The following is a 10396-nucleotide window of genomic DNA, read 5'->3' as shown; positions in this document are numbered from 1 at the left end:
GGGTATCGAGGGTAAATATATTTATATTGATGGAATTAATAGAATTAATAGAATAATAAAAGAAGAATAATTAGATAAATAGATGGAAGGATTATTATTTAATCTCGAACGCGTTTAATATAATTATTATATTTTTAGAAGCTTCTTTTTAACGATGTTTAGGATTTAATATATGTTAAGAGGCTTTAAAATAGAGTAATAAAGAATAAGTAGAGAAGAAAGATGCGTCTTAAGAGGTAGTATCGCTAGATTAAAAGATATTATCGCTGGCTTAAAAGAAGTATATAGGAGAGAACGTATTCGTTCGAGCTCTTTAAAGAGCTTTTTAATACGTTTATAAGTAGTAATAAATAGCTATTAAGCTCGCTTATGGCCTCGATTATTAGTAATAACAGATTTGTTAAGAGATAGCTTAGAGGCGTTAATAGAGACTTTAAGAGGTAAATAATAGAGGTATACGTGCCTAGATATCGAAGACGATTATATTTATATTAATGGAATTGATAGAATTAATAAAATAATAAAAGAAGAATAATTATATAAATAGATGAAAGGATTATTATTATTCGATTCCGGACGCGTCTGATATGGCTATTATAACTATTATATTTAAATATTTATTTAATTCACTAATAGTAGATTAAACTTCATTATTTTTATAGCGTTAGAAAGCGTATATTAAGCTCTATAATTTACGAAATTATAAAGAAATAGCATTCATAGAAAGCTGGTTATTTTAGAGGATAAGACTTCTATATATAGATTTTTATAGATTTTTAATAGTTGCGGACGCTAATTTATTTACCCGCGGTGTCTAATTAAAAAGCGTAGACCTAACGAATTAATAATTGACTATATATATAAATTTAAGATTTTCTAGTTTAGCCCTACCTTATTCTATTATATATACTAATAAAAATAAAAAGTAATCTTTATTTATAAGATTACTCGATTATATTAGATAATCTAATTAATAACTTTAAGTTATTTCTTAATAATATACTTATCTCTTATTCTTTCTCTTTTTCTATTTATCTTAAAATTACGAAATAGATAGAATTATTTAATATTTTCTTCTCTATTAAATCTTTTTATTGCGAAGTTATACTCTTATTATTATTAATAATACTTTTCTATTTTTAATTATTTAGACTTAATTATATAACTAATATAGATATATACTTTCCCTTTAAAATACTAAATAAAAAAATTATATATATTAATATCTAATAATACTATAATATAATTAATCTTATTATTTATAAAAATATATATCTTTAATCTCTTATAATATTTTTTTCTACTTCTCTAAACTTACGCTTTTAAATCTATTTATATTTTTAACTTTACCTCTTATAATTAATATTATATTAAGATTAATATTATATACTTTTTATAATCAAGCTTTAAATAAATTATATACTTCGAGAGCTATTATATATTAATAAGATTTAATAATATAAAAATTCTAAGAGAGCTCTTCTATCGCTTTATACTTATAATTTTTAATATTAATTAGATAATTACGAGACTTTAATAGCGATAAAAATAAGAAGAATTTAATTAAAAGATTATTATCGCGAAGTATTCGCTAAAGATCGTTTATATCGTTTACTTCTATATATATAATTAAAATTATAAATTTAATTTCACTTTATAATAATAGAGAATCTTATCTTTTATTTTTAATAATAGATTATTTATAATTCTATTATTATTTATCTTTTTACTATATAAAATTACTATTATATTAATTTTATAGTATATATATTTACTAGATCTATAAATAATAATATTTAAAAGATATTTTATAAGAAGAAAATAGAATATAACTTCTAAGTATCTTTCTAATTATCTTTCTAATTATTATAATATTATAATAAATAAAAGAAAAAAAAAAAAAGAAAGAAGTAATATATAAAAAGCTTATCGTTTTTATCTTAATTTATAGCGCTTATATAAAACTTAAGATAATAATTAATATTATAAAATTATAAGATTTTTAGATAAAGAAGAATAAAATAGATATAATAAAAAACTTAAAGAAGAATTTAAGTTTAAATCTAAAGAAAAGTTTATGGGTTTAATTATATATTAATAAGTTAGTTAGTAATTAATAATTAATTCTATTAATATATATAATAGAATAAGATAGAGCTAAGCTTAAAAATCTTAAATTTATATATATAGTTAATTATAAATTTAGAGTTACTACGCTTTTTAATTAAATTAACTAAATTATCGCGAGTAAATAAATTAATATTTATAATTATAAAAAAAATGTAATTAAATAGCCCTAATTAAAAAATAGATATATATTATTTAATTTTAAAATAACTTTTTTATTTTCTATTAAAATTTTAAGATTTCTTTCTAAAATTATAGAATAAAATAAGAACTTTTAAATAAAAAAAGAATTTCTAAATTTAATCTAATAATTGATAAAGCGTAAGAAATTTAAATATCGCTTATTAAAGTTCGCTCAACAGCCGAATAGCCCGCTTATCAAAATTCGCTTACTAAAGATCGCTTATTTATTTACTCAATAGCTCTAATTAAAAAAATAATTATAAATTTAATTCATAAATCTTTACTCATAAAAAATATAATATCTTATAGATTTTAATAGAATCTTTTATTTTTTAAGATAATAATAGAAATCTATTATTAAATATAATACTTATTAATTAAATAAGAAAATAAGATATTTAAACTATACTTATAATACTTATAATTTTATAATAATAAATTTTTTTTATAATTTAATAGAATATAATTTTTAATATAATATAATTTTTTAAAAGTATAAATTAAATACTTTATATAGTATTAATTATAAAGATAATTAGAATTCTAAATTAAATATAAATTTAAGATTAATATAATAAATAAATATCTAATAGATTTTAATTAAAATCTTTTATTTTCTAAGATAATAATAAGAATCTATTATATAAATATAGTATTTATTAATTAAATAAGTAAGTATAATAAATATACTTCTATATTAAAACTATTATTATAATATAAATAATTTTATAATAATAACTTATTTTAATTTTTTAATATAATATAATTTTTTAGAATTATAAATTAATAATTTTATATAATATTAATTATAAAGATAATTAGAATTCTAAATTAAGAATTAATATAATAATTAAATATATATAGACTTTAATAAAATCTTTTATTTTTTAAGATAATAATAAGAATCTATAAAAATATATAATTATTAATAATTAGATAAGAAAATATAATATATATTTATATTAAAACTATAATTATAATATAAATAATTTTATAATAATAAAAAATATTAATTTTTTAGTATAATATAAATCTTTTAAATTATAAATTAAATATATTATATAATATTAATTTTAAAGATAACTAGAATTCGAAGTAGAATATAATCTTATAAGTAATATTATAATTAAGAGTTATATTATAAATTAAAAAAGTTAATAATTTAATTATAAAGTTTTTTATTCTATTATTTATAGTAGTTTAATAATCTATCTAAACTAAACTATAAGCTTTTAATCTATCTTTATACTTATATATAGCTTAATATTATATAATTTTAAAAGTCTATATAAAAGTAATATATCCTTAATCTATAATATTATATATTTATTATAAATTACTAATAATTAAATATCTATATTCTATTATTAGCGAATTTCGTATAAAAATAATAAAAAGTCTTACTTGAAAAATTATTAAATAGAAAAAATTCTATTATCTTCTATATTATCTTAATAATAGAATTTTACTAATAATACTTAATATTATTTCTTATATCTAACGAAATTTCTTAAATAAGTCTTTAAAATAAAGCTTTTAAAATTAACAAGTAAAGGCCCATGAATTAAATTCATGGAGTTGGATTTTTCTAAGTTAAATCGAATTTTAGCCCTAGCCCTAAGTCAAATCGAACTCTGATCGCTTGCTATACGTTTTTGACCTACATATAGGCATATATGTGCGGAGAGAGGCGCGCTAAGGCCTAATTAGGAAGGTGTATTAAGTGTAGAGGATTGATCCATAATAATTGCCTATAAAAAACAGAGAAAGGCCACGTCCTTATGGCAAGAAGTATCGAAATACCGGAAAGAAATGGAGACAACGTGCCAATTAGTGGTGTGAATCCCACAATATCTCCTGCCGCAGTGAAATCTTTCGAATAATGAAATAGCTGTAGACATCGGACGGTTTCAATTCGTCCAAATATGTATCGTCCGATGTTCCTCCTGTAGAGGCCCAATTGACTGTAATAGTAGATCCTCCTCTTGTGACGTTATTGCAGTGATGTACCATATTAATGCAGTGGGGATGACAGGCCAAGTTGCAGTAGTGTTCTCCGCTTGCTGAGTGATGATTTGATGTGGAACGGCCAAGTTGCAGTGGTGTTCTCCACTTGCTGAGTGATGATTTGATGTGGAACCGTGGAGAGCATATGACGTGGGATCTTGGAGAGCTGAGCCGTGTTCTTGACGATGGTGGCCTTGTTGCCGCTTGGTTTCTCCGCAGTGTTCTCCATAGTGTTCTCCGCAGTGTTCTCCGCATTTGCCTATTGTAGTTCCTCCTCTTACTCCTTAATGCAGTGGAGATGACAGGCTAAGTTACAATGGTGTTCTCCGCTTGCTGAGTGATGATTTGATGTGGAACCGTGGAGAGTATATGACGTGGGATCTTGGAGAGCTGAGCCGTGTTCTTGGTGCTGGGGGCCTTGTTGCCGCTTGGTTTCTCCGTAGTGTTCTCCGCATTCGCCTGCTGTATTGATTTCTCTTACACTGGCTGAGTGGATTGGTGTGAGACTGTGGAGAGTAGGCCTATTGTGTCACTGCTGCTGATGACTATCTCCGCAATGTTCTCCGCAGTGTTCTCCGCATTCGCCTGTTGTAGTTCCTCCTCTTGCTCCTCCTCCTGTAGAGTATCAGACTGAGTGGCTAGCTGAGTGGCTGACTGAGTGGATGACTGATATGACGTGGGATCTTGGAGAGCTGAGCCGTGTTCTTGACGATGGTGGCCTTGTTGCCGCTTGGTTTCTCCGTAGTGTTCTCCGCATTTGCCTGTTGTAGTTCCTCCTCTTACTCCTTAATGCAGTGGGGATGATAGGCTAAGTTGCAGTGGTGTTCTCCGCTTGCTGAGTGATGATTTGATGTGGAACCGTGGAGAGTATATGACGTGGGATCTTGGAGAGCTGAGCCGTGTTCTTGGTGCTGGGGGCCTTGTTGCCGCTTGGTTTCTCCGCAGTGTTCTCCGCATTCGCCTACTGTATTGACTTCTCTTGCACTGGCTGAGTGGATTGGTGTGAGACCGTGGAGAGTAGGCCTGTTGTGTCACTGCTGCTGATAACTGTCTCCGCAATGTTCTCCGCAGTGTTCTCCGCAGTGTTCTCCGCAGTGTTCTCCGCATTCGCCTGTTGTAGATCCTCCTCTTGTTTAACTGAGTGCGAGGGTACCGAGGGTAAATGTGTTCATATTGGTGGAATTGGTAGAATTGGTAGAATGGTGGAAGAAGAATGGTTACCCAAATAGGTGGAAGGATTATTATCCGATCCCGGACGCGTTTGGTGTGATTACAATATTTGAATGTCAGTTTAACCCACCTATCGCTGGCTTGGGAGGAGTATGTAGGGGAGGACGTATCCGTTCGGGCTCTTTTTGAGGGCCTTCTAACGCGTTTATGAGTAGTAGTAGGTAGCTGTTGGGCTGCGGCCTCGATTGCTAGTAGTAGCGGATTCGCCGAGGGGTGGCCTGAGGGCGTTAGTAAGGGGTTCAAAAGACGGGCGGAAGGGATACGTGCCTTAGATACTTAGCAACATTTGGGCGAGGGGTATCGAGGGCGAATTTATTCATAATTGGTGGATTGGTAGAATTGTAGAAGAAGAATGGTTACACAAACAGGTGGAAGGATTATTATCCGATCCCGTCCCGGACGCATTTGGTGTGACTACGATATTTGAATGTCAGTTTAACCCACCAATAGTAGGCCAAACTTCAATATTTTTACAGCTTTAGAAAGCGCACACTGAGCTCTACAATTTACCAAATTATGAAGAAACAGCATCCGTAGGGAGCTGGTTATTTCAGAGGATAAGACTTCTGCACATAGATTTTTGTAGATTTTTGATGGTTGCGGACGCTAATTTGTTTACCCGCGGTGTCTAACCAAAAAGCGTAGACCTGACGAATTGATGATTGGCTGCACATACAAATTCAAGGTTTTCTAGTTCAGCCCTACCTTATTCTATTATATATACTGATAGTATAATTAATTTCTAAAAGTATTTAATTTCGCGAAGGGCGATAGCTAGTAGACTATAATTAGAAAGATAATTAAAAATATATATAAGATTAAATTTACTATCTAGATAAAATCTATATAATTTTCTTATTTTAAATATATAATTAATAACGCTTTTTCTCTTATCTATACCTTTCTCGCTTATAATAGATTTTCTAAAAGTTTTATTACTCGACTTTCTAGCTACTTTTACTATTAATAATATTTAAAATACTATTTCATCTATTATAACCGCCGCGAGAAATATATTAGATCTCCTCTTTCTAAGTTTCTTATTATATTTATTCTTTTTTAATAATTTACGCGTAAATAGACATTCTTTAACTATTATAATTTTAATATTTTTATTATATATATTATTAAAATTTCTACTCTTATAGATAATATCTCGAGATTAAGAGATAGTCTAATCTTAAAATAAAGTATTATCATTATCGCTAGATATATCGTTATCGAATATATATATTAACTCTTTATTCTTTTTAATATATTCTTAAGTTTATCTAATTTAAAAAGTTAGATAATTAGAATAATAATTAGAAAAGAGAAGATTATATCTAAATTCTTTCTTATTATAATAATTAAACTTATAAGAGTTATTCCTTCTTCTTCTAATTATACTAATTATTTATATATTAAAATTAATAAATTTATATAAATTCGTTATAAAATTTACCGCTAGATTATAATATTACTATTCTTATTATATACTAAAAATTTCTAATCTTAAACTTCTTTTATAGTAAAGTCTATCTCTTCTTCTTCTAATATAATTAGATTTATTAATAAACTATTATCTAAATCTACTAGCTAACTACTTTTAGAACTTTATAATTTATTATTTCTAGAACTTTCTAGCTAATTATCTCTAAAACTTTCTAATTAATTACTTCTAGAACTTTCTAACTAAATATCTCTAGAACTTTCTAATTAACTACTTTAAGAACTTTCTAATTAAATATCTTTAAAACTTTCTAATTAACTATTTTAAGAATTTTCTAATTTATCGCTTTTAAAACCTTCTAGCTAATCTAATATTTTTTTAGAATTAAAAAACTAAGTAACTAGTTAAGAGTTTATTAATAAAAATTCTTAATTAAAAATATCTATATTTATTACTATATCTTTTTAAATATAAATATAAAATAAATAGTATTCTAAAAATAAGCGGCCTAATTAATATTCTAATTATCTTTCTAATAATTCTTTAAAAGAGAAAATACGTATAATAAATCGAAAGCGTAAAATAAAATCTTAAAAAAGATAAACTTATTTTATAGAATTCTTAGATCTAGATTTTTAAAAGCTTAAAATAGATATCTATTATTATATAAAAGCTAAAAAAAGTCTATTATTAATAATAATCCTTAACTATTCTAATTAGATTATCAAATTTAAAAAAATTCGATTAAAATCCGACTTTATAATATTGAAAATTAGTATTAAATATTTTTATAAATAAGATTTTAAAAAAACGCGAAAACGCGCTAGTAAACTAGCCTATTTTTTTAATAACGCGTTCTTAAATTTTCTTATATTCTAGTTTTTTCTAATACTTTTTCTAATTATATTACCTTCTATAATAATATAATTCTACTTAAATTTTCTTATTATTTCTATTATAATACTAATATACTCTTTATAATATATTCTTTAATATCTTATAATAAACTTTTTATATAAAAATTATTATTATAACTATCTTAAATAAGAGTTTAATTAAATAAATAAATAAATAAATTTATATATTTTCTATTATTTCTTAATATTATAAAAGCTAATATTATTAATAAAGACAATAACTCTAATTCACTCTATTATATTACCTCTAAAAAAATAAAAATATCTTAAAAACTTAAATAATAGTAAAATGCGAAAAATAATAGATAAATATTCTAAAAATAAGAATATAGTAAAGTCGCGCTAATATTTAATAAGTTTAAATATATATAAATTATTAAAAGTAATTTTAAGAAAATAAAATAATATAGATATAATAGCGAAATTTATAGCTAAGAAAAAACTTTTAACTTTCTTTAAATATTAAATAACTACTTCTAAGAAAAAAAGAAAATAAAAAAAAGATTATTAAATATATTATATATAATTAATATACTTATTATAAATTCTAATTATTATTATAATTATTCTAATATCTTTCTAATATTATAACTAGTATTTATATATAATATTTTATATATTATATCGAAGATAATAAACTCTATAAACGATTAAATTCGCTAAATATAATTTTAATTCTAGATTTTATTAAGAATATTAATATAGAGCGCGATAAGTAACTCGATATAAAGAAAGAAAATAAAGATATAATTATCGATATATAATTAAATATTATTAATTAAAAGATTAAGCGATTTAAAAACTCTTAACTTCTTTTAGAGAATATAAATTTTATAATAATGTTAATAGAAAAGATATAAGTATAAAAAATCGAAGTATTTATCGATATTTTCTTACTATAGTAACGAGTATAGTAAATTATAATTAAATCTATTAGAAAGAAAATTAAATATCTAAAAATTTTCGAAGATATAATAGACTCTTAAAAGAATATTTATTCTTATTACATAAAAGTCTTATATAACTTATAAAAAATTTCTTAAAAAAAAATCGCTAAAATAATATTTATTAATATAAATTTTTCTCTATATTAATTTTAATTTTAATATTCTAATCTATATTTAAATAGACTTATTATTTATATATTAATCTTACTTATATTAAACTTACTTATTAATTACCTTCAATTATAAAATCTAAAAAAATTTACTATTTTCTCTTCTTATTGTTACGGAGAATCCTTCACATAGGGTTACTAGTACCAATTAGGCCTTAGCGCGCCTCCCCTCCGCACATATGTACCTGCAGACCACATAGATTAATAGAATAACTTTACACCACACCAATATTATGATATTAAGAACTATTCCTTAACAAATGGTAGCAACACCTGAAGATTACTCAACAGGAGTCTATTGATTTTATTCGCTCATCCATAGTGCTGGCCAGTCACGCTACGCCTCTACCTACCTCAACATCCATATCGCTTACCTATCAGCACTCAGCTTGTCACGCAGAGTCACTATACGCAAGCAGTCAACACTACCCCCTCATCGCTCATCTATTAGCACTCAGCCTGTTACGCAGAGTCACTATACGCAAGCATACAAGCAAGTGAACCTTTCAATAGGCTATCACTATGTCTACCTCTAGCCCACTTATCCCCGGCATCTCGAACGATCAGCTTCAGGGCATAATGGCTCTGTTTCAAGGTATACTAAGAACTGAAATGGCCATATTCAAAACCGAAATAAGAACTGAAATGGGTATGCTAAGGACTGAAATGAATCAACTACGCAATGAGTTTCGTCAGCAAGCCACTCAGCCAGTCACTCAGCCAGTCACTCAGTCAGCCACTCAGCCAGCTACTCAGCCAGTCACTCAGTCGATCACTCAGCCAGAGCACCCAGTTGAATAAGAGGAGGAAACACTACAGGCAATTGCGGAGAACACTGCGGAGAACACTGCGGAGAAACCAAGCGGCAACAAGGCCACCATCGTCAAAGACATGGCTCAGCTCTCCACGATCCCGCGTCAAATCATCACTCAGCAAGCGGAGAACACCACTACGATTTGGCCTACTATCTCCACATGCCTGGGCAATATCACATTATGGTACATCACTGCAATGAGCACACAAGAGAAGGATCTACTGCGTCGATCACAGCCAATTGGGCCTCTGCAGGAGGACATCAGACAATACATATTTGGACGAATTGAAACCGTCTGATGTCTTGCTCTGACAGTCATTTCATTATTCAAAGGTTTTCACTGCGGCAGGAGATTTCATGGGATTCACACCACTAATTGGCACGGTGTCTCCATTTCTTTCCGGCATTCGAAAAATCATGCATGCATACTTCTTGCCATGAGGACATGGCCTTTCTCTGTTTTTTGTGGGCACTTGTTACGGAGAATCCTTCACATAGGGCCACTAGTACCAATTAGGCCTTAGCGCGCCTCCCCTCCGCACATATGTGCCTGCAGACCACATAGATTA

General features: G+C 26.8%; 1 protein-coding gene across 1 annotated transcript; it reads left to right on the top strand.

The window, feature by feature from the left end:
• Nucleotides 1-9535: 9535 nt before the first annotated feature.
• HO173_005991 (uncharacterized protein) lies at nt 9536-10126 on the top strand (the record flags this gene model as incomplete). The annotated part of the gene is made up of 2 exons (XM_037307903.1): nt 9536-9772; nt 9833-10126. 2 exons carry the CDS (start codon nt 9536-9538, stop codon nt 10124-10126), a joined length of 531 nt encoding a protein of 176 aa, XP_037165163.1.
• Nucleotides 10127-10396: the final 270 nt, after the last annotated feature.

The sequence above is a fragment of the Letharia columbiana genome (assembly GCF_014066305.1).
Source record: "Letharia columbiana isolate WasteWater2 chromosome Unknown Sc0000017_s0, whole genome shotgun sequence".
Lineage (NCBI taxonomy): Eukaryota > Fungi > Ascomycota > Lecanoromycetes > Lecanorales > Parmeliaceae > Letharia > Letharia columbiana.
The sequence above is the reverse complement of the archived record's forward strand: the minus strand, read 5'-3'. Positions and strand labels throughout refer to the sequence as shown.